Source organism: Chelonia mydas, chromosome 11 (assembly GCF_015237465.2).
Source record: "Chelonia mydas isolate rCheMyd1 chromosome 11, rCheMyd1.pri.v2, whole genome shotgun sequence".
Classification (NCBI taxonomy): domain Eukaryota; kingdom Metazoa; phylum Chordata; order Testudines; family Cheloniidae; genus Chelonia; species Chelonia mydas.
In genome coordinates, this window is record NC_051251.2 from 6548373 (window position 1) to 6576220 (window position 27848).

At 43.1% G+C, this 27848-nt stretch overlaps 1 protein-coding gene across 3 annotated transcripts in view; it reads right to left on the reverse strand.

The window, feature by feature from the left end:
* The window catches only part of CNTNAP5 (contactin associated protein family member 5), a 424927-nt gene that overhangs the window by 97817 nt on the left and 299262 nt on the right, over nucleotides 1–27848 (reverse strand). For 2 of the 3 annotated variants that reach the window (XM_037912460.2, XM_043525186.1), the window contains one exon: nucleotides 17188–17388. The exons of the other annotated variant lie outside the window; for it this stretch is intronic. In XM_037912460.2, the coding sequence (XP_037768388.1) occupies nucleotides 17188–17388 (201 nt within the window). The remainder of the gene's footprint in view (nucleotides 1–17187; nucleotides 17389–27848) is intronic. 3 annotated transcript variants of the gene reach the window in all.

Genomic DNA, 27848 nt, shown 5'->3' on the forward strand with positions numbered 1-27848 from the left:
CTGGAGATATTTTTTTCCAAAAATGTTATGGATGTGGGATGCTTTAAGAACTGATTTAAAAAGAATAAGTTCCCTGTGAGCACAATACAAAATATTCCTTCTTGGCGTGCACAGAGGAGGAACTGACTTTCAAATAGTGAACAGCTTGCACCGTGTGACATATATGTCTCACAAATAGGTGTATATATAAAAAATCCAATAATTACAATGGTGTGTTTAGCACATTTATCATAAACATTTCTTAACAGCGAGCGTATAACCCAAAGTAGCAGTTTTTTTCCACTAGGTGTGACTGATTGAGAACCTTGCAGAATGTGTGTTTCTGCACTATGTTAAAAAAAAAAAAGCAGAAGGAAAAGCGCCGTGCCTCGTACAGTAACTCCAGTGCAGATCCAGAGTAACTGCACCACCCTTTTAACAAACTAAACGCAGAGCCATTCAAAGGACCTGATCCTGCCCTGCCTTGCCTCTTCTGTAGTCACTTACCCCTGCCTGTGCAAAGTGAGTGCGCAGAGGGTGTAAAACCTCACAATTAGATCAGGCAGCATTTTACCCCGACTCTGCATCGGTGTAAATGGCTACATTAGTTGCAAGGCAAGATGGAATCAGGCCCCAGAGGGCTGAGTCCAGTGGCTAGGGTTGTAAAGTAGGAGTCAGGAGGCATGGGTTCTATTTCTGGAACTGCTACTCACCTGTTGCGCTTCCTTAGCAACTTGCTTTGACTTTGTTTCCCCTGCTGACTTAGATATGAAATGTTGGGGGCAGGAATTCTCCGTTTACATGGCGCCTAGTACAATGGGGTCCTACTTTTAGGTAAGGCTTTCAGGTACGATTGTGACATTAACAACAGTGAGGGCACAACCCAAAGCCCGCTGAAGTCAATGTGAGCGTTTCCCTTGTGATTTTTGAGACTGCCCCAAAGGCTGAAATGTTCAACAAAGAAAAATCAGAGGGTGCTCTGTCTAGCTAGAGTATTTTATGTAGCTAGCTTCCCAAAGGTCAGAGACTGAAATCAACCGGACGAAGCATAACCAAAGGCCTTCTGGGTTTTGTGAGAGAGATGGGGTACGAGAGAAAACTGTCAAAATAAGGGCAAAATCAGTTTATTGCCCTCTTGTATGAGACTTGCACAAAGGACAATGCTTTCATATGTAACGCATGTTAATGTGGATTTGACTATCCACCTGGCGTTTCTCATCACCTAACCAGTGTTACTATTAAGCAGCCGTAATTGTCCTTTGGCTATTACCTTAAATACATAAAGAATGAATCTGAATGCTTTCACCACATTATAGCGGGGACACTTTTACATATCTAATTTCTGTGTCTGTGAATTATTCATAATATATATCAAACTGGCTCTTCTGGATAAGGTAATTGACCTTGTCGGCATGAAGCACCCTCTACCTTGCCTTGGGATAATTAAATCTGTGATGTGGTCCATTATTTAAAGGTAATGACTTTTCATTAGGTTAGGCAATATATTATTGCTCAACTAGTCACCTAATTCTGTTTTTAGGGCCTCCAAGTTTTCACTGTTTTGCAAAGGGTTACATTCCGTAGAGTAATGTTTCAATGCTAAGTGGCATGCAACAATCTTAAGAAGCCACTCTTTGAAAACTGCACGTACAAATGTATCAGACCAAATGAAATGATAAGAAAGCACCTAGAAACAGCAATGATCGGGCCAAATTTTCAAGACCTACTTATATGTTTGCAACCCTCAATTGTGCTGCAATTTTGTGGGTGCAAATATTTTAGCTGGCTAATTATCTGATATGCAAATACAAATGCTGATTAGACTTGGCTACTACATACCTCAATCATGTCAATTCTGTCATTTGCACCTCCAAGTGTTTGCTGAGATCCAGTGCACCACTACGTATTCTCAAGAATGATGCAGTCAAACAGGGGTAAAAAATCTGTTATTGTTTCTCATATGCCTGGAGGAGAGACCTTGCCCACGTGAATATTAATGGATAAAAATGGGTTTGTTTAGCCTGCAGAACAGAAGACTGAGTGGTGTACATGATAAAAGTTTTCAAGTACATAAAAAGGTTGTTACAAGGAGGAGGGAGAAAAATTGTTCTCCTTAATGCCTGAGGATAGGACAAGAAGCAATGGGCTTAAATTGCAGCAAGGGTGGTTTTGGTTGAACATTAGGAAAATCTTTCTGTCAGGGTGGTTAAGCACTAGAATAAATTGCCTAGGGAGACTGTGGAGTCTCCAGAGATTTTTAAGAGCAGGTTAGATAGACACCTGTCAGGGATGGACTAGATAATACTTAGTCCTGCCATGAGTGCAGGGGACTGGACTAGATGACCTCTCGAGGTCCCTTCCAGTCCTACGATTCCATGTTGAACATTTAGAAAGACTGATTCTTTCCTGTGCTCCAGCTGCTTTGTACCACTCCGGTAGTATAAAGCAGCCTAAATCCAGCTTAGACAACCAGTGAGGGATACCCCGTACATAGTGAAATCCTTGGGAAGCACAAACATTTTGTAGAAGCTCCTGCATCAATCTTTCCAAGTAGGGAGTATGGCCTGGCTGGCTGTTCTAATTTATACTGGCACCATTCCAGCAGATAGACAGTCCTAGGTTTACAGACACCTTTCCATTCTCCATCCCTTGGTTTGTGCAGAGTATTCCTCTGCCGTTCTAGAGAACAGGCAATTGCCACTCTGACTCCAGCACTCCTACGGTCTTTAGTTCTGTCTGAAAGCACTGCATTGAGTCTGCTTTGGGGTAATATTGCTACCTCTGCTTTACACCTCAGGAGCTTGATAATATTATCCAAGGGTCAGCATTTATTTTTCATTAGAATGGAATTTTAGAAAACACTCAATAACTAAGGACCAAATCCTACAGTCCTTGTGTAGGCTCAAATTCACTCTTGGCCTAAGTGAGCACAATAATAGTGAATCCAGTGGCACTGAGCCTCCTCGTGCTAGAAGTTAATTTGATCCTCAAAACCTATTAGATGAATTACTCATATACTACTACACTACTATACAGATTTTTACACCATGCTCATCACAGTAGTATCTAAATGACTTTCAGTAGTGAATTTATTTCACCAATTTAGCCCTTTTTCATTTGTTATCCATGAACAGACTCTGATTGTTATAAATGTATTAGTTATTTAAAGTTGTTTAAAACATTCAATACAAACATAATACAGCCTACTAACTGTTTGCAAACTATTTGCTTTGACTGTGTACTATCTGAATGGTCACTTAAGTCACAAGGCATTGTTTCTGCCCTCTGAATGGATGATTATAAATAATAAGGGGTGCAAAAACATTTCAAGACAGAGGAGTGAACATTTCCATCACAGGCAAACACCTGCATGAACATTCACGAAACTTTCACTTTCCAGGAACATTCTTGGGTGGGGAAAAAATCCATCCTACAGATGTGTGTGGACAGTGAATCAAAAGGACTGTGAATGGGGTCAAAATAAAAGTGAAGTTTGTCCTGGAATTACCTTTTGGAACATCCATTCAAATCTATTTTTTCACTCACGAAAATGTCCTATTAAAAGGTACAAATTATCAATTGAAGTAACACTATTGTAACAAACACAAGCATTCCCATGGGGCTAAGCTAGAATAACTTCTCTTCTACTAATACAAACTAGCCAAGGAAACTATCCTTTCAAGCAAGATTATCTGCAATTGTCTTGTCTCCTAAATTGTATCTTATAGTGTTACACTGGCTTCATTTGAGTAAACACAGCTGTATACTACACATTGTATGTTTATGTCATTGTTATGTGGTTATGTTTACCCATTAGCTTCTGCTTTTACTCCACCACCCAGTTACTACACAGTATTATAATCTGTCTAAAAGTCTGTTTCGCTTTGTTCATTTACCTATTAATTTTGGCAATGTGTTTCATGGAACATAAATTTCACCCTTTGAAAACTTTACATTCTTCAGCACAATATAGCTAGACTGGTCCCTGAACCTTGTAGAGAAGTGAAAAGAATTGTGCAGGTGACATTTTGGGAAGACTCTACCTCCCTCTAGAGGCATTAGTCATAGATAAGGTGATTACTCCACCAATAAGAGGAGGTGATTACTCACTCAATAAAATTCTGGTCTATTTAGCAGAGGCTTCTAATGTTCTGCAGATTGGCTGGAGTCCCTAACCTGTCTTGTAGAGGAAGGAATCAGAATGCAACAGTGACTCTTTGCCTCAATCCAGAATTTAAACCTTCAGCATGAGTGACACAATCCAGAAGAGAAAGCACTGCTTTGGATCTGGTTGCTTAGTGGAAACAAGGTTTGCAAATAGTCTCTGAATTATGTTGACTGGTAAGAGCTGCTGGTAAATTCAGCTATGGATGACAGAGGGGTACAGCTGACAAAGGAGCCAGATTTTTCTTAAAGGAGATGAGGCCAGAGGGAGGGCCAAATTCACCTGCCAACAGGAGAAGTCAACAAGTCCTACCACTCTGTGCTCCATCGTGATCTTAACAGAAGACACCACCGCTTCATTTATGATGAGGATATCTCAAAGTAGGAACAGTCCTTAAGCTCCAGGCAAGCCACGAGTATGGTCTTCATCTGGGCAAAATTTGGGCACCTTTGCTTAAGAGCATCACACTCTTGCCAATGTGAGAAAACCAAATGGAGGTCTCTGCTCACCCTTGAGCTTGGCAGGGTAGGCAATAGCTAAAAGAAGACTTTGCCCAACAAGTGGGCTGAGAAAGACCAATCAGTTCTCATCAGTCAGCTGCTTTTAGCCTTCACTGCCTTCTCTCCCCCTCTCTCTATTGTAATAACCATTTGAATCAGAGGCTAAAAGAGAAGTTCACATTTAAAATACTCCTTTACATATAAGTGATGACAGTCTTCAGCACAACTTCTCTGATCTCTCTTCATTTCAGCATGCATCCCGCCATTAGTCTGGATTCATCAGTAAAACAAACTTGTCGTGGCTGCATTCGGTTTAGTAACGGAAAACTGAGAAAAAGGACAACCAGAAACCATCATTACCTTCCTGGTTCCATCAACACAAGTGCCACTGACTACCTTGTGGTCTCATTAAGTAACACAGCCTGAACAGGAAGCATGGAGAAAGGCTACTGACTGCAGACAATGCCACTGGGAGCACTTTTCATGCACTATTAATGTTAATGTAGTAGAATTGCTAGATCCTGTAAACTGGATGCATAATTTTTAACCTCTAGGTAAACCACAGGTTTAGGGGAAGTGAGAGTGAGAAATTAAACCCATGAGGGGAGAGTAAAATAGGTAGTGCACAAGGCAGACAGGCAAGCCCTTAGTACAAAAGAAATCCTGCACAGCGAGCCGCAAGCTTTTCAAAGACCCGTGAAAGATTACTCAGCTCCAAATCCACAATTTAGGTGCTTATCCACCCATTGGAATCCACAAACTCCAGTTTAGGTGCGTAGGCTCCCCATACCATGCCTGGTGAGAGACGGCAGCTAAGAATGGAATCTACAAAAGCCAGCATGCTAGGCAGGGAGCCTATCTCCACTTGGGACCAGAGGAAGAGACGGCCTCCCTTATAACCCTTAGCACAATGGTTAGGGTACTCACCCAGGATGTGGGAGCCCCCGGGGTGCAATTCCTACCTCTGTCTGACATGGAGAAGGGATCTGAACTTGGGTATTCCACTTCAATGGGAGTTAGGTGCCTAAAGACCTCTGACTATCCACGGACTCAATCCAATGCCTATAAAAGCCAATGATCAGACCTCCATTGACTGCAGTGGGCTTTAGATCAGGACCTGCAGGAGTTCACAGTGCTTTAAAAATTCTCTGAATCCTGGTCTGTCAAAAATAAATCATGGCAGAATATCCTAAAGTATAAAAAAAAATGAAAATGCTTGAGAAATTATCTGAATGGGTGGGTACATTTCAGCCCACTACGAGAAAAGCTACCATTAGAATGAGAAACCTCTTCATTATTCTCAGTAGACAAGCCAAGATTTGAATGGGCCTGATTCGACTCTCACCCCTGGAGGCGTTCTTCTGCAGGTCAGGGTTGAGGGACATTGGTGAGACCGTGTGAAGAAGCTGGCACCATGCTCTCTCTGCTCTAGCAGTTCTCTTGATAAGCAGAAGGCTTCAATCTACAGGACACTTAACCTAGTGCCTTCATCACCACTGAAGCCATCTTTGAAAGAAAAGCCCCAGGATGGCTCCAGGGCCATAAAAATACAAGTTACAACATCCACTGATGCTACGCAGTGTTCCTTGAGCATGTCAAAATGCAGGACATTCTTAATTTAAATGCTAAACTTATAAATATATTCTTATATCACCATAGAAACAACCCTTCTTAGAATAATGTTATTGGTGCAGTTGTTCTCTGGTATGTTATTAACCTGGAGTAGTGTTGTGTCTTCAGTCTCGTCTAACTCACTGTCCAGAGTGGATGGGTTGTTCATTTAGGGAGAGAGAACCCAAAAGGGTAGAATTTTTATTCCTTGTTACAGTTACCAAAACCATCTTTACCTCTAACTCTCTCCTTTCTAAGGGACTGCTCCTGCTCCCATTGAAGTCAGTCATGTAATTCCCATTGGCTTCTCTTGTGTAGGAGCATGCCCCAGCCAATAGTTTAGGGATATAAGCAGACGACTATTTAATAATTACACTGACTTCACCACTGTTTTCTCAGACTGCCTCATCTTCTCTTACTCCCTCTTGTTCTGCCTAAACACACAGACACACACTAAGTTAATTTCCCCGAGGTGGCATCTGGATATGGAACTCTGGAGATGGGTTTGAGGGTTCTTATACTTCACTCTGCTGTGGCGAAGGATAAAGCAAAGAGGGTCAGTGGTTAAAGACACGGATCTGGGAGAACAGGAATTCTTTTTCCTGGCTCTGCTGCTGGCCCGCTGTTTGTTAATGTGGCAAGACATTGAAAGTGGTATTTTGAAAAGTGCTCAGAGTTGATCCAACTCCTCTCCCAGTGGAATCAATGAGAGCTTTTGAAAATACCCCCGTGCCTCAGTTTCCCTCACCATAAAATGGGGTAACAATACCGCCTCCCAAGGGCACTGTAAGGATTAATTAGTCAACTTTTTTTTGTAAATTGCTCATGTGAAAACTGATCTACGCATGTCAAGGAACACGGGGAAAGTGCCAGGCCTCGAATGTTTACTTTTGGGGACCTCTGATTTCCTCTCTAGATAGAATGCCTGTAATGTGGAACTGATTCTCTTCGGGCGGAATGACCCTCTTGGCTAAACCTCTCTCCCATTAAGGTTTGAGTCCTCCTTGGATCAAAGAGGTCAGGAACACACTCAAAATCAAAAGCTTTTTCTGTTTCCTCCTCAATCTGCCTGGCTTGGTGGACATTAAAAATGCCTCTCCAAGGACACATTTAAGGCTTGTTTTCTTTCAGCTCATCGAAGTCTTTCCAGCTCCTTAGCAGGCCTCAATCAGATCATCCCCAAAATCAATCGGGGAAAAATCAATTTGTCTATTGCTTTTTTTAGATGCTTCCTGAAAGGAAAATACTCAAAAGCCTCCCACCCATCTCACATCCCAAGTGCCAGACAATACTTTCTCTGTGCTCATTCTCCCTGAAATAGTAAAAATAAAGAAATAAATACAGACTTTAACAGTGCTATTTTGCACTTATCCTTACCCTTGCACAAAATGTATCCACAAAACGCCATCCACCTAATACTTGGGGAAGGGTCTTAGAGCAGTACGGTTTGAACAGTATCTGCAAACATAGCCTTTCAACTGCAAACACAGTATTTCTCCCTTCCACTCTCTTCATTGCTTCTGAGAAAAGAAAACACCTTCTCCATCAGCCTTATGGACACGAGCTCATATTCATCGTCTCTGACAGATTTACACTAGGGATGAATTCAGTCCAAAGTAATCTACCATGAGTTATACCTGGACTTGGTTTTCCATGCTCTAACCTCTCTCTTCTCCTCCGAGCTGCACTATAAAATTAATCTATGACACTGCTCATGCCCTAATATGCCCTCAGCATGCACCTATCTGCTGTGGTTTCCTGCAGAGAAAGAGCATGTAGGGCTTAAAGCAGGAGACTTGGAACCAGGACTTTTGGGTTCCATCCTCATGACTTACTAGGTGATCTTGGACATGTACCTTAGTCTGCCTGTGCCTCAGTTTCCCCAGCTCAAAGGGGGATTAAATTTACCAATCTCACAGAGATGATGCGATATTACGTTCATTAACTCAAATTACTTCGAGATCTACACAGAAAGAGAATGCAGAGATACAAATGATCATTACTGTATTCCTGTTCAGCCATACTTGATGACACTAGCCCAGGAACCATCAATGTGGCTGGTTTGCAGATGTGGACAGCAGCTTCTTTGGCTGTGTCAGCCAAATTCAGAAATGAATCGGAGGACGTTTACACTGCTGTGATTTACAACTTCTTCCAGACTCCTCAGTGGGCAAGTTTTACCAACACCATAGGCCAAATTCAGAGGTGATAAGAGGGAATTAGTTAAGTGTCAGTAAGTGGGTCTCAATCAAATGGACTTTAACTGAGCCTATGTCTGTATAACTTATATGTTGAAGGGGCTCTAAGATGTAAGCCACACCAAGCTGAGGTACTCCCTCCCCCACACTGACCTCTTAGTTTAGCCCTTATTTGCTATGTTTTGGAGGCAGACAAGAAATCATTATAAGCTCACACTGCAGTTAGTCCAAGCAACATTTCCAGTAGAGCTAGGGAAGTGCTCTTACCAGGACCTGGGGAGACCTCATCTGGAATACTGTGTGCAGTTCTGGTCTCCCATGTTTAAGAAAGATGAATTCCAACTGGAACAGCTGCAGAGAAGAGCTACGAGGATGATCAGAGGAATGGAAAACCTACTTACGAGAGGAGACTTAAGGAGCTTGGCTTGTTTATCCTAACAAAACGAAGGCTGAGGACAGATATAATTGCTCTCTATACATGCATCAACGGGATAAACACCAGCTATCAAGACTATCTCTGCATCGTAAGAGAGCCATAGCCAGGATGGTGGTCTTGGAGATTCAAAGGAAGGAGTCAATTATATTAAAAAAAGAAAAACCAATTCCTCCCCCACACAGCTAGTCATTTTCATTGGTTACATTCTTGGGCCCCCCAGGAGAGCTGGATCATTAGAAAGGGCTGGAGTGAAGACAGGCTGGTTGCCTGGCACATTTATACAGACTTTATCCCACCCAAGACTTCAATTTTCATGTGTTCATATTTTTTTTCTTTGATTGTACAACTTGCTGTACTTTTGGCTCCTTTGTTGCTGTGCTGTAGGTGTGCTACTCCTTCCCACCGCTTACACAGGGCTGATGGCAAGGCAAGAGGGATGGGAGGCATGGCACACCAGATACACTGAGTCAGAGGGTCTTTCAGAACAAACACCCCAAGCCCCTAGATTCCATACTAGACAAGCCTAACATGTCTTCCAGCATCCTAACCAGCAATGACAAAAGGGATGGTTCTCTTACTGTGGTGCCAGTGGCTGACCCACTCCCCGTTACTGAGCACCTTACATGCTTTAGTGTAGTTATCCTCATAACACCCCTATGGGATAGGACAGTGCTATTACCCCCATTTCTCAGATGGGAAACTGAGGCACAGAGAGATAAATGTGGTCCAAGCTCACAACAGCAGTCTGTGGCAGAGCAAGGATATGAACCTGGGTCTCTCAAGTCCCAAGCCAGAGTTTGCATGATTTAATGTGTATCTCTTTATGAAATCTGCCGCCTTCTGTAGCTAAATGTTTTTGGAGCAAGCTGCTTGCACATTAGAGAAGGTGCTTTCTATGTACTGCAAAACTCAGAATTTATTCACCTTAGGGAGTCTTACAAACTTAGGGGGTTTAAACAAAGCAGAGCATATTCAGGAGAGCTCTTTCAGATCAGTTGAAAATACTGTCGGGGTGGCCGGGGGAGAAAGACGTTTGCTAAAGAGTCTTAAGTCACAGCCCTGTTTAATGAGCAAACAGGCACAAAGCTGTACAGGTCTCTCAGACAGCCCTTCCTCATCAGCCTATTAGCTACAGTGCTGAGAAGCTCTTGGATACTAAGTATGTCTAGAGTTAATGCAAACGAAAGTGCCTGGCTGATATTCGCCATGGACACATACCTGCACAGCATCACACATCAGGAGAGAGAATCACCCCACGACTCTGCCAGAGCTCTACCACTGGTCTCCGCTGTTGCTCCTAAGCTGGGATGCAGGGAAGGAATGGGCATTCCTCTACATTCCCTGCTCCTCCTGGGCCCTAGGGGTTATTCTCATCACCATAACTTATCGCTCCAAACCTGCAGCCAAGACCTGGTGTTGTCATTTATCTCCTCAAAGGGTGCAAGTTTTTGCCGGGGGTACTACCTCAGGCAGCGTTCAGGCATTTGTTTAGGCTCTCCACGTTCACATTTCGGGTCATTCCTCAACTTCTACAGGGTCACGTTGTCACCAGCTTTCATCCCCTCATCTCTCGCTCGGTTTAAGAGCACACCGCTCTTTTCATTTGGGGTCAGTGCCTGGGGGCAGTTGTTCTGGGGGAGCCAGGTTCTCCGCAATCATCGACATTTCCCGCCATTTTGTCACACGGTAGCCTTCCACAGTGGTATTTGGAGGTAAGGGATTTTGAGAGCCAAAGCTCTTTCTGGACTTCAGCATCTTAGGTGGTGTCCATACAACGGGTATCTCGGGTTGGCACTGCCGAGCCAGGGTTCTTCCAAATGTCCTTCTCTCTGCTCCTTCCATGGGCTCCCCCCCACTGCACCCCTCAGTGCAGCACAATGGGGCAGGTAGAGAGGAGAATGTGTAGGCTGAGAACGGCACCCTCTTACTCATTCCTCAGCCTCCTGGACCGCAGCAGCAGTACCCCAACCCCAGAGTGGGTCATGAGGGAGCATGTGTGGGCAGCAGAGACAGGGGCCTGACAGAGAGATATGCAGCAGGCTGGGCGCATTGAGGGATACGACCTGAAGTGGTAAAATTCAAGGGGGGGATTGGACTGGAGGGTGGAGACAAGGCCATCGGGGAAAGGCCCAATGGAAGTGAGGGGACAGGGAAATGAACCAGGTTGCAAGCAAAGGGAAATACAATGGTGAAGCGAAGAGGAAATGGGAAAGAGACTGGGAGAGAGGAAAAAAACACTGAAAGTTAAGAGAAGGATAAACTTTTGGCAGACTTTGATCAGGACACCTGAGTTACACTCCCAGCTTTGCCATGTGTGACCTTTAGAAAGTGACTTCATTTCTCTTTGCCTCAACTTCCCCATCAGGAAAATGGGGATAATAATACTTTCTTAACCCACAAGTAGGTGACAGCACCTCAAGAACCTCAAATGGAAGGTGTTATGTAGCTGTCAAGTGTTATCATGAATCTATTATTGGATAGGGAAAGGCAGGTGGGATCACAAAAAGCAAAACAAAAACAAAACACCTGCTCACTTCACTTACATGCAGGGGCATCAGTTTAGAAACTTCAGGTGAGGGGAGCAAAGTTATGTCCCCATAAACAACATTATATGTGACTATATTATATCCTGCAAAGTCGATGGGGGTGCAAAAGCGGAGCCTATAGACCTATGAAAAGTCTAGAGGGAGCAAAACAAGGTTGGGTGGGGGGGAGGTAACTGCCCTCCTTCTCCCATAAAAAAATGATGTTCCTGCTCACAGCCACAAGACCTGTCAGAGAACTTGGCAGCTACATAGCGTGAGTGGTGGGGACAGAATCCCTCTTTCCTGTCCCCTTCTCTCTCAAGTAAACCTACTCTCTTTGTACTTAAGAAACCAGAGTTTTGGAATAGATTTTCATAGCCAGCAACCATCCTGAATGCCCACTATTAACTGGAGTGGTCAATTACCTCCCTCACAAAACCAGTTATTCTTGCTATGATCAGGTTTCACCTATTGTATTATCTGCACCCTGCCTACAATTTAATAGCTTAAAATGGCTCCCAAAATCTCTTTCTGCAAGTAAGTGGACCGATATCCTCTGTGTTACATTTCTGCTCCCAACTGTGTTGCAGGTGCTGTAAATATAGCTTGGTTTATTTAGAGTAATGCTTGCAAGGGGCTGTCAGCATCACCACTCTGGAGTGAAGAGGCAAGGTGGGATAGTGGATAACACAGACCTCTAGTCAATCATTCCCAGGAAGAAGATTCTAATTACCCAGTCATAATTACACTGCACAATCTACACCTGACACCCATCAGCCACTGTCAAAGATGAGTCATTCTTTGAGGGCAAGTTGCCCTGATCTCTGTTTTATACAACAAACTGTCTCTTGGTAATATAATAGCAATGTAAAGTACCTGGGATGATAACATGGAAATTATCTTTGAAAGGTGAAGGAATAATAGTGGGCAAATGCATGAAGACAAATTATTATTTGCTTGTTATCAGTCTTTTGATATCACTTCACGTTACTTTTGTGTTAAAAGTTGGTTGGAACCAGTCTGTCCCTCTTACTTCAGAATTAGAGCATGGGTAAGAAGCTAAATAGTGGAGTTTAACCAGAAAATACCAGTCCACTGCAATAATTAACAAGAGCAAAATGGGCTGGGGATATGCTGCATAGGCACAGTCAGAAAGGACCGGATATAATTGGTGTTCTAGGACGTGCAATGCAGAGTGGCTGGGAGGTTCAGAGAATGGGCACTGAATGGGATGGGGAAGATAGCTGCATGGATGAGTGTGGACGCTCTTTCTTGACATGGAAAAGGTTTAAGGCAGACTAGAGACATGCCAGAGGGTCTCACTGTTGAATCAGTGCCAAACCTGGTATCTGCAGAATTACATGAAACCTCTGCATGCCCTAGGGAGACCCAAGAAGTAGTCAGCAAAGCAACTGAGCACCTCTGATCAGCAAATTCCCCTCGGAGTTTGTGTTGGGCATTCACCTTCCAGATCAATTAACAGTTTAGTCTAGATGAAATACTGGTTTGTTGGGACTTGGGGAGGCTATCATTGGAGGGGCAAACAAGACAGGGTATGTCTACACTAGCCTTCTTTACCTCGAGTTAACTGATTGCTAATTAACTTGAGGTGCACAATACATCTGTAAAGGCTTGTGTGAATGCTCTCCATACCTTTTTCTTTACCTTAGGGAGGAGCCTAAGCCCTAACTCAAGGTAAAAGAGTGTAAGGAAAAGCAAGCCCAGAGAAGGAGAGGAGATACAAAGAAAATGGTGAAAAAATACAATTCTTTAACTCTCCTGTTTGAATTTGCTCTCTTCCGTCAATCCCTGCCTAGGCTGGTGCACTGCACGCTGAAGAAACTGGCCCCTGGGTACTGTAAATTTAGCTATCCAGTTACTAATATGCGGTAAATGTCCTAATGTTGTCATGTAACTGATATATGGGAATGACTAGGCTAATGTATGAGTTAAGACTCGGAGCATGCCCAGTGCTGCTTCTATAAGCCTGAGCGGACTCAGACCCAGCAGAGGGCTCATTCAATTAGCGAAAGTGCTCTCATATCTCTAAACAACTTGACTCCTGACTCTTTGCTAAGCATTACAAGAAGCCACCAGTATTTGAGGCATAAGCATCCATAATATGCAAGAAAAGGAGAGAAAGATAGAGTGTCTTCTCATTCTCAGCACCTGGCATGTTCTTAAAGATGCTGGATTGTCTGCCCAAGGAACTAAAGACCTCTCTCAATCCCCAGGACGAGGAAGGCATTGGCAGTAGCAGTGTGAGCTTCCCTCACAATTCTCCACTAATAGATCTCAACTCTTGACAAGATGGACAGCTTCTAGGGGTGAGATGGTAGCCAGTCTCCAGAGTCACTGTTTTGCCTTGACTATCAAGGACGTTGCCAATATACACCAAATGTGGTGTTTGCTTGCGTGATCTGGATGCCCCTCAATAGCAACTGGCTTTAGACCTACCAACTAGCCACTAGATTGTAACAACTGTTGGTCAATAAGAAGTAATTTTAATTCCATCCAACGCTATGAAAATCAATTAATCCTTCATTAACACACATGCATTCGGAAGTCTACAAGTTACTTAAAATCTAGGCTGGTGGCACAGAAGCAGATATGGTTTCAGCTGACGTTTCACATGTGAGCGAAAACTGATAAGCCTGTTCCAGACAGTATGAGTTGCAGAGGAGAAGGCTCTTACACCAACAGGGCACAGATTATAAGTCTGAACTTCAACTGAAATAAATCAGAATAGCCAATTTATACCAGTTGAGGATCTGGCCACATATGCAGGGACACAGAGCAGGGAGAGCAGAAAGAAATTCATTGATATATGCTGCAGCAACTCCACAGAGTGCAAAAACCTCCCTTGGTTTTAATGGAACTGAGTGAGCTTTGGTTTTCTAGCATGCCCAATGCCTGAGTGCTAGATTAATGTTTTGCCAAGCCAGAGCTGCAAAGAGCTGACAGGTAGCAGCATGTATCATCACTGCCGAGTGAAGACATGAAGGGAAGAAAAAATCTCCACACTGCTCCTCTTTGAAACATGCCAGCGTTAGATACACTGGTCGTGGATTACGCTTCACTGCCATGATCTGCACTATGCTAAGTAAACTGACCTGACTTTAAAAAAAATCCAGTGTCAAAATTGGCCCAGATCTTTTACAAGATTGGGATTAATAATAAAATAACAATAAAAAGCAACTACCACCCTGTCATACCCGGATGCCTTTCCGGAAGGTGTAGCTTTAGCCAAACACAAGTTGGATTCAGTACAGGATAACCAGGTCAAATGTAATGGCCCATGATATGCAGGAGGTCAGAGATAATAATCTAATGGTTCCTTCTGGCCCTAAAATCCATGAATCTATGAATACCAATAATAATACATTTATATTTATATACTGCCTTGGAGGCGAGGATCTCAGAGTGCTTCATAAACTTTAATTAAGCCTCATAACACCCTTGTGCCAGAGAGGTGTCAGGTTCCTCCCAGGTGTCACACAACTGAGGCAGAGGCAAGAGAAAATCCCCCCAAGAGTCTCGATTCCAGCACGTGCTAGCGTTATTTGCACTTGTATATCAGTTAATAAAGAGCACCGGGAACATTTTTATTTCAGCACAAATTTCAGCTAACACGGAGATTTGGATATATGAGGTTTTGGACAAACAAAACAAACCTGGGGTATCATTTAAATCCATTTAATATATAACCAAGAACCAGCTGTCCCTGAAACCTTGTCATTTCAAGAGCTCACACATTTTACTTGTGTGTATGTTCCATGTCTTCCTAAAGTCCACTACCGTGGGCTAGTAACAACGCCCTGGATGACAAATGTCAAATGTAAATAAAGAACAGCGGATGGGGGGGAAAGAAAAAGAAAGCTGGCCACATCCACCCTTCTGGATTATGTCCTCCTGGGCTCTGCAGTTTTTCTGGTTCATTAAACAAATGAGAAACAGAGAACCAGGTAATGAGCTATGAAACTGCGGCATGGTCCTCTGTCACCGGGATGCTGCGACTGCCAGGAAAACAGCACAGTGCCGTGGCTTCTTCCCAACCTGAGACAATCAGCCATGCTACGGACTACCTCTGCCTGTATCCTCTCCCTGACAGCGGCCAGCACTGTATGAGTCAACGGAAGGTGCAACAAATGCTTTCACTGATAACTGCAGAATTATCTGTCTAAAGGGAATTTTCTTTTCACCCTGTCAATTAGTGGCTGGCTTATGCCCTGGAACATGATTGTTAATATTCAGGACTAAAAAAAAAAATTAAAAAAAAAATCATGACGTGATTTGCATCAGGTCCTTAGTAGCAGCAGTATCTCTGTAGTATCTGTGCACCAAATACATGTATGTACATGTCAGTTCACATCCATGTCTACTATTATGCCCAGGCACCAGGGCTTTCATGCCATTTAACAAAAGATCAGTAGCCAGCATGCCGATAATACATAAGGAACAGCATCACATAAAGCAGCCAGACATCACTAGAAGGATGTAGTAATGAACAAGGGACAGGAAAGTCATATTTTCCTCTGACCCTCCACCCAAAATAGGGTACATGTTTTCCTCTTTCCTTCTCTCCTTTATCGCCTTCCCACGTGGTTTTTCCTCCTGTCTATGGTGCTGAGTACTAACATATTGCTTGGTATTGTCTAAGTCGTCCTTTTCTCGTTGGCAAATCCTTTATATACCAAGAGGTCTATTTCACAGTTTTAAATGTACCGAATGGCCAGGTTATCTGCCAGGTGGTCACATGGGTTTTCTGTCTTGCCAGTAACCAATCAGGCATTTCAATACATGCCAACGCTTCCCAGTATGCTGTATATATGAAACATGACAGAAACGAATCCCCATGCAACAGCCCTTTAAGTCTTGGTTGACATTTCAGTCGGATTAGCTTTTCACTCACTGACAAGTCTATAGAATTGCTTGTCTGATAATCAAAGCACCAGGATTGCACATGTATAACAAGTAACAAAAAAAAGAGATTTTCAATTATTCAGACAGCTGCCCTTATCACTGTACATCTCCCCTGGATAACTAATCACCTGAATCTAAAAGGGTTCCTATGGGTAGGTAACTGCCCAGGGAATTCACCAGGGACTTGCTCTACAAGAGCAAATAAAGCGGGGAGTATTTCCTCCCTCTGGTCTTCCTGCCACTGTGTAATATCAGGCCAGAAAATCGGATCCTTCTACCAGAAGAGGAAATGAGTTTTGGCTGAGAAACTGTGCTGAGCTACCAAAAGCCCTGGTGAGTAGTTATGTTCTGTATGGCTTCAGGCTGGCTCCAATACTCATGAGGGACTGCAGCCTTCCCCTATGTGAATACTCCAGGATTTGGAGCAGTTTGGCTGCTCTCTATTCTGATCTGCAGTTGCATTCCACGTTTGTACAGCACCTAGCGCAGTGGGGTCCTGATCTGTGACGAGGGCTGCTTGGCACTATGGTAATACAAACAAGAACAATACACCCAAGAGTTTGCATTTAAAGGCAGTTCAGTAAAGCTGCTGTGGTTTAAGAGAGGCATATCCTAGTCTTAGAAGGAAACCTCCAGGCCCGTCTTTATTTTAGTGTGGGTGCACATGCACTGTGGAATTCCATTGCCTCGCCCTCTGCCTACTGTCAGTCTCTGTGCAATGCTAGCCCTGTGTGTGAGGACAGACGCTCCTTACTCTGCACCATATTTTTGCTTCAGTCGCACTGCGGGCTATGTCTGCTGTATAATCAATAACAGCTAACAAGAAATTATTTCAGTTGGTGGCGCTTACTCGGGGTGTTCAGCAGACGTGACTTTTTGCAGTGGTAAGCCACCTCCTGTTCACAGTACTCTGCACTGTTTATCATGGCCTCAATCTGGTCCATGCTGCTGGTGTAGTTAAAGTACATGGCATATGGTTTCTCAGGATCGGCCCCTTGGACTCTGGTTAGCTCTGTGTTGTTGTGCTGCACCGCAGTCCAGATCTTATCTTCTGTTAAATGAAAGAAAATGAAAGGGGTGTTACAGCAAAGAGAGAACAAAGGAGTAGCTGAAGCCTGATGTTTTTTCTCCATTAGGCACAGAAGCAGCATTTCCCTGGACTCAAAACAGCCTCCTTGTGATAAAGGGCTGCTCCAAACAAGTGTGGATTGCAGGGGGCGATGTCTACCTGAACCGAGTTACAGACCAAACTGGGGCTGATGTTACAGAGCCTGCTGAGTCCGAGATACAACATCAGCTTCCCTGGATCCTGTGGACGCTGCCCTGCCAGGTATCTGAAATAATTGAGATGCATTTCCGCTGCCTTTAGCCTCATGAGAGGAGACACATTAGTCAGGCCTGTTTGCAAACATATCAAGACTAAAAAGCATGACTATTCTTTTATAATAATACATTAATTACTGATGATGAACTCATAGGAGCCACCTGACACAAACAGAAATCTCACCAGAAAGTTAGTTATGACTCTGGTAGTTTGAAGGAAATCTGACCTCTCATTTTATGCTTCAAAACTCAGATATCTCCCATTAACTGCAGCCCTAATTAAGGACAGCATTTAAGCACATACCTACACTGAAGCATGTACATAAGTGCTTCTCCTCCATCAGGGCCCCTGAGAGTCATCCTGTTTTCTTCAGTGGGGCTGCGTGCAGAGCAAGGTCTCTCTCAGTGTAAAGAAAACAGAATCTGGCCTTAAATAAATGCAATCTGTGGACCTAACCGTTCAAACATTTACTACTGGGAGGACTGCTCGTAGTCTCATTCAAATGAATAGGACTACTGACAGTAGTAAACACTAAACTCTGCAATAAATGTTTGCAGGATTCGGCCCGATACTTGCACTAGTATTAATTACACTAATACACATATGTAGTTGATTCCTTTTTTACTATGAAGAGAGAATGACCCTGCCCACCTATATGTTCTAATAAGGTAAACTGTAAAAAAGAAATAGCCAGTTTTAATCCTTTGTAAACATTACAAGTTTTCACTCTAGCATGGAATCCAATTATCTGCAGAAGTGTATGCACGGCAACAGAAAGAGGAGAGGAGATGGTTGTAAAGAAAGTGAGGGAGAGAATGAAGACTTAAAAAAAAAATCTCACATAAGAAGAAAACCCTAGGAGGGTGGTGAATTTGGTGTTTTATAAAATGATCTTACCAACATGGGACTGATCTACAAAAGGGGAATAACTGGCTAGGTGGGACTACCACTGAAAAAGGATCTCGGGGGTTATAGGGGATCACAAACTGACTATGAGCCAACAATGTGATGCAGTTGTGAAAAAAGGCGTACAGCATTCTGGGGTGCATTAACAGAAGTGTAAGACAAGGGAAGCCATTGTCCCACTCTACTCAGCACTGGTGAGGCCTCAGCTGGAGTACTGGTGTCAAGTTTTGGGTGCCACCCTTAAAGAAAGAAGAAGACAAATTGGAGAGAGTCCAGAGGAGAGCAGTAAATATGGTAAAAAGTTAGAAAACCTGACCTGTGAGCAAAGGTGAAAAAACTGGGCACATTTACACTGAAGAAGAGACACCTGAGGGCGGAGGGGGGGACTTCATAACAGACTTCAAATAAATTAAGGGCTGTTGTAAAGAGGACTGATCAATTGTTCTCCATGTCCACTGAAGGTAGGACAAAAAGCAACGTGCTTAATCTGAAGCAAGACAGATTTAGGTTAGACATCAGGAAAAATTTTTTCTAGCTATAAGGATAGTTAGGAACTGAAATAGGTTTCTAAGTGAGTTTGTGGAATTCCCACAATTGGCTGTTTTTAAGAACAGGTTAGTCAAACACCTGTCAAGGAGGGACTAGGTTTACTTGGTCCTACCTCAGTGCCGGGTGCTGGATTAGATGACCTCTCCAGGTTCCTTCCAGCCCTACACTATATACTTTCCAAGATTCATAGAATTCTAAGGCCAGAAGCTCCATTAAGATGATCTAGTCTGATTTCCTGCATCACACAGGCTGTACATTTACAACCAGTAATTTGTGCATGAAATCCAACAACTTGTGGCCACTAGATGCTCTGGTGATTGGGGGCGCTATACATTCCACTAAATTGGTGGATTGGGTAGAGTTCTAGTAAGTGTATAAGTAACTGAATGGATGCTTTTGACCCCTTTTGCCTGAATATTATCGGCATGGAGACACTTGGATGAGAGTCAGAAAGTGTCAGGAGTTTACCTACAGCAAGCCTGCTCATCCACTAGATTAACACCCAGGTAGTTTACAAGTGCAGGTGGGCCCCATTTGAGCTGCCGGATTGGCTAAGCCACCCGGCTGACTCAGGGGAGTAGCAGACCTGCTCTTAAGATCACCAGCAGCTGCACGCTCGCTGCTGAGAGCATTCGCCCATGACTGTGACAGCTCCTGTGCCTGCTTCTTCCCAGCCTCGCTCCAGCCCTGCCCCAGCCTCACTGCACGCCAGCTAACTTGGTTCTGACCTTGGGCTCTGATTTCGGACTTTCGCTCTGACCTCTGGCATCTGGTCTCTGGCTTCTGACTCCAGTTCTGACCCAGGGCTCAGACTCCCGATTTCGGCCTCCAGCTGTGACCCTTGGTTCTGGCTACTGACTCCAGCTCAGACCATTAGGCATTACCTCCACATCCCACTCCCTAACAGAAGGTCAACTCCAAGAACTGATTTCAAGTCTCGAAGAAAATACCCTTCCAATGCCTTACAGCAAGACCCTCAAGCCCTGAAAGTCTAAGAGTTTGAGATCACTAATTTGTGCATCCATTCAGAATGTTATGATCAGTTCTATGAAGATGGAGAGAGAGAGTTTGTTTATACATCTATAATTCAATTCAGAGTTTCTGAGAGAATCAGGGATGTTACTTTCAGAGCCTGGGGGCTGAATCAGAATATTAATAATCAAAATATTGGTGTAATGTTTAATATATGAAACACAGCTCAGAGCTGGAAAAATTACTACAAATTTAAGTGCTTTACAGAACTCACCCCTAATGCTTGCAAGTAAGGCACGCAACACATTGCCCTAAGACCTCATCACGTGCCTGCTATGCATCTCAAAGCAGTAATCCATGTCAGCCAGAGTCCCTCCGTTTTTCTTCCACATTCCCAAGAATTAACACCACATGGGAGGGATTTTCAAAAGCTCTCAGCACTGGGCTAACTCTGCTGCCATTGAAGTCTGTGGGAGTTTTGCTGCTGACTTCACTGGGGACACAGATATGCAAATATTGAGCATCTATGAAGTAGAGCCGGTTGGGAATTTTTCAACAAAACGATTTTTTGCTGGAAAATGTCAAATCAACAAAACTGAAACTCTTTCCAGGGATGTACAGGGTTAGACAAAACTTTCTTTGAGAAACGTTTCCCAGATCCAGGAATGTCAAGGTGAAGGCAGGGGATAAGGGGGGAGAGAAACAGAGAGAGACCCCAGAATAGCCAATAGCTTTGTGGGTAGGGCACTCAGACAGAGCAAAGATTCGAACCCAAATATCCTACATCCTAGTTGGATGCCCTAACTATCAGGCTATTAGCTACTCTTGGAGGGAAGGAGGAAATCTCTCTCTCTCTCTCTCTCTCATTTTTCACTGAAAAAACTTTGAATGAAACAGTTCCATCCTAAAATGGAATGGGAAAGATTTCCAAACTCTCAGAAACATTCATGGGATCGGAAAACCATTTCCCATCCAGCTTTAACTTGAAAATCCCACTCTAAATTCAATAACCATTCCCACCGCACTGCTGGTGAAGTCACTGTTGAGCAAATAGAACAGGACAAAACTAACTGGCTGATGAAGACGTTGATGGAATGGAAACATTAGTCAATTGCTACATGATAGTAATAAAACCAATGTGCACTGTAGTGGAATACTGCCCTTCAAGAAGTGCAATAAAATGCACTAATTGGCACTAATTGGCTAGCCATACTTGGCTTTCAGAGTTTTGTGTTATTACATATAGAAGTACATTGTGTGGGTAACTGATATAACCATACACAAGACCAAAGATTAACGGAATTAAATTAAAAGTTTAGGAAAAACTTCCTTAAAAGATGAGAGGGGTTAGAACTACGAAACAGCCTCCCCAGGGGTATGTCGGAAATCCTATCAACTGAAACATTTAAAACGGGTCTGGACAAAGCATTAGCAAATGTAGCGTAGGGAGCAAACCTGCCCTGACAGGTGGATTGCACTGATGACCTGACAGATCTTTCTCATCTTCCTCTGTGATTGCTCGTTAATTCTCATCAGGATTGTTATTACAGCTGTTCTTAGCTATTCCCCGAGGATCTGAACTTCAATGTAACATGCCTTCTCTTCTCCCCACTGGAGCCTGTGGAGATGACACGTTTACTACAGGTTTTCTGTCACCGGCTTTGAGTGGAAAAAGCATATGGGTTTGCTGTCAGCCTCTGACATAACTGTATTTTAGAGAGGCTGAAGTGAAGTAGCTCTGGGAGCGGAGGAAGGAAGGAGATGGGGATAGACAGAAATTTATACTAACTTTTAAGAAGTTTTTTAATCCACTAAATGCACCTTCTCCTATGCTCAGTACTTTACCAACGGGGAGTCAAGCCTGGCTGTGCCACTTCAAAGATCCTTGTTGATTTCTGCTCTTTGAGATATATTCCATTGTTTGCAATATTGTAGCTGAGTTGGTCCCAGGATATTAGAGCGAAAAGGTTGATGAGGAAATATCTTTTATTGGATGAACTTGAACAGACCTCGGGCCAATAAAAGATATTACCTCGCCCACCTTGTCTATTTGAGATACAGGTATTTGTTACCCTGTATATCACTAACACTACTCATAAAATACACAGCCTTGGCACATTACACTGATAACAGAACAAGCTCACCAAGCAGCAACTTTATATAGGAATGGGCGCAAATCACCACTTTCTTCACCCCAATCCCAACAGCTACATTTCCTTCTCTTGCTCAGCTGCTGTATATTTATGAGCTGGTGACCAACCGTTTGAGGCAGACCACAGCATAGGTTTTATATAGTCTCAATTTTCTCTCTCTCTTTTTGCTCTTGCTTTTACAAAAACAGTGAAAAGAGGAATCAGAAAAGGCTTTAAAAGGTTGTCATCGGTCTTGTCCTTATCTTGTGCACACCCGACTGAAGGAACCTGAACCTGTCTGTCCTCTGGCAGAGAGGTGCATGCTGATTGGGAGCTGACTAGGGTCCCCATTTGAGATAGTGTGAGAGACAAGTTCTCTTAGCAGACCTAGCGGAGAGAATAGGGAAAGGATACGTTCTAGGGTTACTCTGGTCTTCCTGGTACTGGCTCCTGATCAGCCAGTCATCCAGGCATGAGCAGACATTAATTCCCTGTTTCCTTACATGTGCCACCCCTACTGCCAGGCACTTGTTGAAGACTCTCGATGCCATGCAGAATCTAAGGGCAAAAGCCTGTATTGATATGGGTTGGGCCCCACTGTGAATCTTAGAGACTTCCTGTCAGCAGAGTGGTTAGCTATATGGAAATTCACATACTCTAAGTCCAGACCCACAAACCAGTCTTGAGCTTGGAGCAATGGAATGATGAGGGGCAAGGTTTACTATCCTGAACCTGAGATGGCATATGTATTTGTCGAGTCTCCTCAGGTCCAGGATAGGATAAAGACCCCTTGTCTTCTTCAGAAAAAGGAAATATGGGAGTAGAAGCCCTTCCCCTTGTATTCATGGGTTACTGCCTCTATAGCTCCAAGAAGGAACAATGAAGCTTCTACTGTTTACAGTAGGCTTTTGTGAGAAGGGTCCCTGAAGAGAGTTGGGGAAGGGGGTGAGTAGGGAGCAGAGAAAGGATGGGATGGTATAGCTGCAGGTGAAAATGTCCAGCCTTAATCTTCAACCATGCCCAATGGAATAGGGTGAGCGGGCTTCTGAAGGATGTAGTCCACAGACTACCTGTGATGCAACTCTAGTGTCTCCTCAAATCTGACACGCTGAAGGAGCACTGTGCACCACTGAGGCTGAGGGAGCTTGTTGTCCTGTGCCTCACCTCAGGATTTTCTTGGCCTGGTATTCACGTTGTCTGTGGTAAGATGGCATATGCTGTCTTTGCTGATGTTGTGGTTGAGGAAGGTATGGTTTAAAGTAGGTTGGAGGGGCATAAATTCCTATAGAATAGTTGCTTTGGAATCTTTCGGCAAGTGTAGGATACTCTGAGTTATCTTGCTGAACAGTTCCTAGCCTGTGAAAGCAAGTCCTTAATCATGACTTGTACTTCAGAAGGGATGTCCAAAGCTTTGAACTATGATGCTCGTTGCATGGTCAATGCAGTAGCCATAGACCTGGCAATGACGTCCAATGTATTCATTGCCTTTTGCCACCAGCTGGCCTTCTTCTAAGATTCTTTTGCGCTCCTCTTTACTCTCACAGGGGAGTTTATTAACAAAGGATGTTAGTCCGTCGAATGTTAGAAAGTCTATTTAGACAACCAGGCTGGCAGTTGGCCACTCACAGTCAGAGTGATGCAGATGAGCATGGATTTCTCTCAAACAGTTCTGAATATCTCGGGTCCTTGTCCATTGGTGTGTCCTTGACTGAGCACAATTTCTCTTTTACAAAGGAGACACTAGGAATCCAGAGTTAGGTTTCATATAAAAGTAGTCAAACCACGAAGGGGTACCCGGTACCTTTTCTCAATGAACTTCACTGTTGCTGTTATAATTGCTGGCATCTGTCACAGAGCTCTCACTCAGTCTAAAAGTCCCTCATTGATGGTGAAGGAGATCCTAGCAGTGCCAGAAGCTATTAAGTATCAAATAACTTGTGATATGCTCAAAACATTCAGAGTTTTTTGGAGGAATTAGCAAATGCTAGAATACAGACAGACAGACGAGACACCACTAGGTTATACACAGGACTTCATCATCCAGAATTACCAATGAAGATGCTTTCACTGGCAGAAAATGCATACATAAAAACATAATTAAAATAATCTATTAAAGTAATTGAGTGATCGGGGAAGTGTGGTGATGCTTGACGTCTTTGAATAAAGTTGGAGAAAATTAAAGGAGACATTGATGGGCATGAATGGTTGGTGTCCTACTCAAACTGTCAGACCTGGCAAACAGATATTTTCTTTATTTTTGGGTTAAGAGTTCACTGCTTATCCTAGTCACCATTCCAAAGTGTCCAAACAACAAACTCAATGACTCATCCAGATTACAAGGAACACAGAATACGTCACTTACAACAGAGCAGGTTTCATGCTATCTCATGTTCTCCTCCCTCTCATTTCACATCCTGCAGTAGAGGGCAGAGTGGATTACGCTATTCTAATACTTGCTACTCGAACACTTCTCCAGTGTCTCTCTTAATTTTTGCACAGTAAGCTTTATTTTTTTAAAGGGTGCTATTCTGCATAGGTATAAATTTGCAAACGTGCCCTGATAAAGTACTGCCTGCCTATAACAAAAGCTGTGGGTGTGGTGCGAATTGCCTTGACCAATTTCAATTGATGTTCATTCTGAAACCTATTGATGACATTTTCAGAGCCACATTTTCAAAGACAGAGGTCCTAGATAGAAATGCAAAAATGTGTATCTGCATTTACACATACCATCTGCACTCACATTTGAAGCAACTCCACATACAAACAGGCATTCGGCAGTGACAGTAGCTATCTGCACCTGTAGCTTCCTGGTGACACAGCTCTGCAGACCCAGGACTCAGCCTTTTGAAAGGTGGCCATTAATACTGAGACTGGAGTTTATTTCTTTGTAGGTTTTTTTTCTTCTTTATGAGAAACATTCAATTATTGAGTGATTGTGAGTATAGACTAAGCAGAGTACTGCTGTTTCTACCACCCATCATAGTTGTGATCCTTAAGGAAAGTAAATTCTCTATTTAAAAAAAAACACACACAGAAGATCATTATCACTTTAATGTCCTTATTGTGTTTTTTTCTAGATTGACTTTAATTAATAAGCTCTCCCTGGGCTGTTGTGAGTTTACAAAGGGAATGAGAAAGCAGATTTTTAAGCAAGGGTTGCTGTTTCACCCTCCCCCCTCATAATGCTCTTGGAGTTATTTAATGTATTACTCTCTTGGTCACATTTCGAATCAGGCTCAAATACTGTAGCTAAAAGGCAGCAAAAGCACTTCTAGGTGGCAGCCACATCTCCCACCGAAGAACCCAGAAGATTTAAATTCAGTCTTTGAAAGCAGATTTCCTAAAGGCTTGTTAGTTCGTTCCAAAATGCAAAAGTGACCATGCTTTAATTTCAGGGTAATGCTACAGCTTTATGACTTAGCAGTTTTATTTAAGGGTACAATTTACTAGGATATTATGGCGTTTGTAGTCAATCCTGGGAGATAGTTTTACAGCACAGGACTTGAGCACTTACAGCACATTGCAGACCCTCAGTCTAGCTTCACCAATACCTCCATCATCCTGCTGGAACCCTCCCTGTTGCCTTTGACGGCACACGAATTAAATTGGGGGGTGGGTGGGAGGAGGAGGAGGAATTAGAGCAGCTGGAAAACTGTTTTTCAACGAGTTTCTGTATTGTTTAATTCACATTTTTATTCTTCATCTGGAAATTTTGCTGTAGCCCACATTTCACCCATGGAACCAAATCACTCAGTCTCTGTGATTTAGGAGGTTTGTCACAAAACAAGATTATTCAGACTGATTAAATTGCCAACAAGCCAAACATACGTAAATGCTACACGAGCAAAAGAAGAATTGCTCTGAGAGCTCATAGGATGTATTTGTTTCGTGGTGCCCTACACAGAATGCCAAATCTTGTCCTTAAAGCTGCCCCTACCACGACAAGAGCAACATGTGCCCTCCTGAGAAGCAGCTCTGGTCCTCCCATAGTGCATTACTTTTAGCTGTGGCAGCAGTTAAGCAAGTAAATATATATTCCCCAGTGGACATAAAAAGGCAGTTTCTTAAAGGCTTAACAGCCCTAATTCATTAAACTTTAAAATATAAATGTCAAAGCCACCACTTAACCAACATGTTATTTTTCTAGCTTTCCCTGCTGGCTCCCAAGATATGTGGGCTTGTGAAGCTCTCTCCATTCTCGGCCTCCCCCTACTTTCTCATCCATTTGGTGACACTTCAAGCAGCATTTAAACTCCTCAATGCATCTCCAAGGAAACAATTCTGCGTGGGTTCCAATCCCACCGCCAGGCCTTGGGCTGACCATACTCCACTGATGATACTGACAGTATAGTACCTGGGGCCTTATTCTATTAGGGGATGCAATGAGCTACACCACATTCAAGAGGCTTAATCTCTCCCAGAGTTGGCCAGCAGGCTCCAGGAATTTGCACCCACCCAGACTGTATAGATTGCCCTTCCCAATGCGGTGACTCTCTTCCTTGGGACAATGCAAGGGGAGGGGAGGTTTCTTCCACAACTGTGCATAATCTTGCCATTATAGAAATGCCATTCTGAGACACAGAGGTGGCACACCATCATCCTTCCAGCCTATTTCTTGTTGAGTGTTCACCAGGACGTTTCCTGGGATAATCCCATGTAAATACCATTGATGGTCAATGGGACTTTAGCTCCTGAGTGACTCAATTCCTTTTGAAAATGAGGCTCCTAAATCAGATAAGTGTCACAATGCCAAGCACAGCAACACCTTAATATCTTACAAATGTGAAGCTAACTGAGTATATTAAGCACACATGGAATCATGCAAGCAGAGAGCTGGTTATATCTCTGTGCCAGCTAGAAATTGCAAGATGGCTGGTGACAGCTCAAAAACTTTGATATACAAACTAGTACAAATATTTAAGCTTTTTCCTTTCAATAAAATTCTGGAGTATTTAACTAGAATCCAAAGTAAAAGTTTAAAAATTGCCAAAATCTGGAGCACACTGGAAAATATCAGGTTAAAGTATGGGCCAGATCAGATAAACACTCACATAAAAAAGAATCTGACACATCAGAAAAGGGCAGACAAATAAACAGTGACACGTTTTTAAAGTGCTTGTACACAAATGCTAGAAGTCTAAATAATAAGATGGGTGAACTAGAGTGCCTTGTGTTAAAGGAGGATATTGATATAATAGGCATCACAGAAACCTGATGGAATGAAGACAATCAATGGGACACAATTATTCCGGGGTACAAAATATATTGGAAGGACAGAACAGGTCATGCGGGGGAGGGGCGGGAAATGGCATTATATGTGAAAGAAAATGTAGGACCAAATGAAGTAAAAATCTTAAATGAATCCACATGTTCCATAGAATCTCTATGGATAGTAATTCCATGCTCTAATAAGAATATAACAGTAGGGATCTATTATCGATCACCTGACCAGGACAGTGATAGTGACGATGAAATGCTCAGGGAGATTAGAGAGGCTACCAAAATAAAGAACTCAACAATAGCGGGGGATTTCAATTATCCCCATACTGACTGGGTACGTGTCACCTCAGGACGAAATGCAGAGACAAAATTTCTCGATATTTGAAATGACTGCTTCTTGGAACA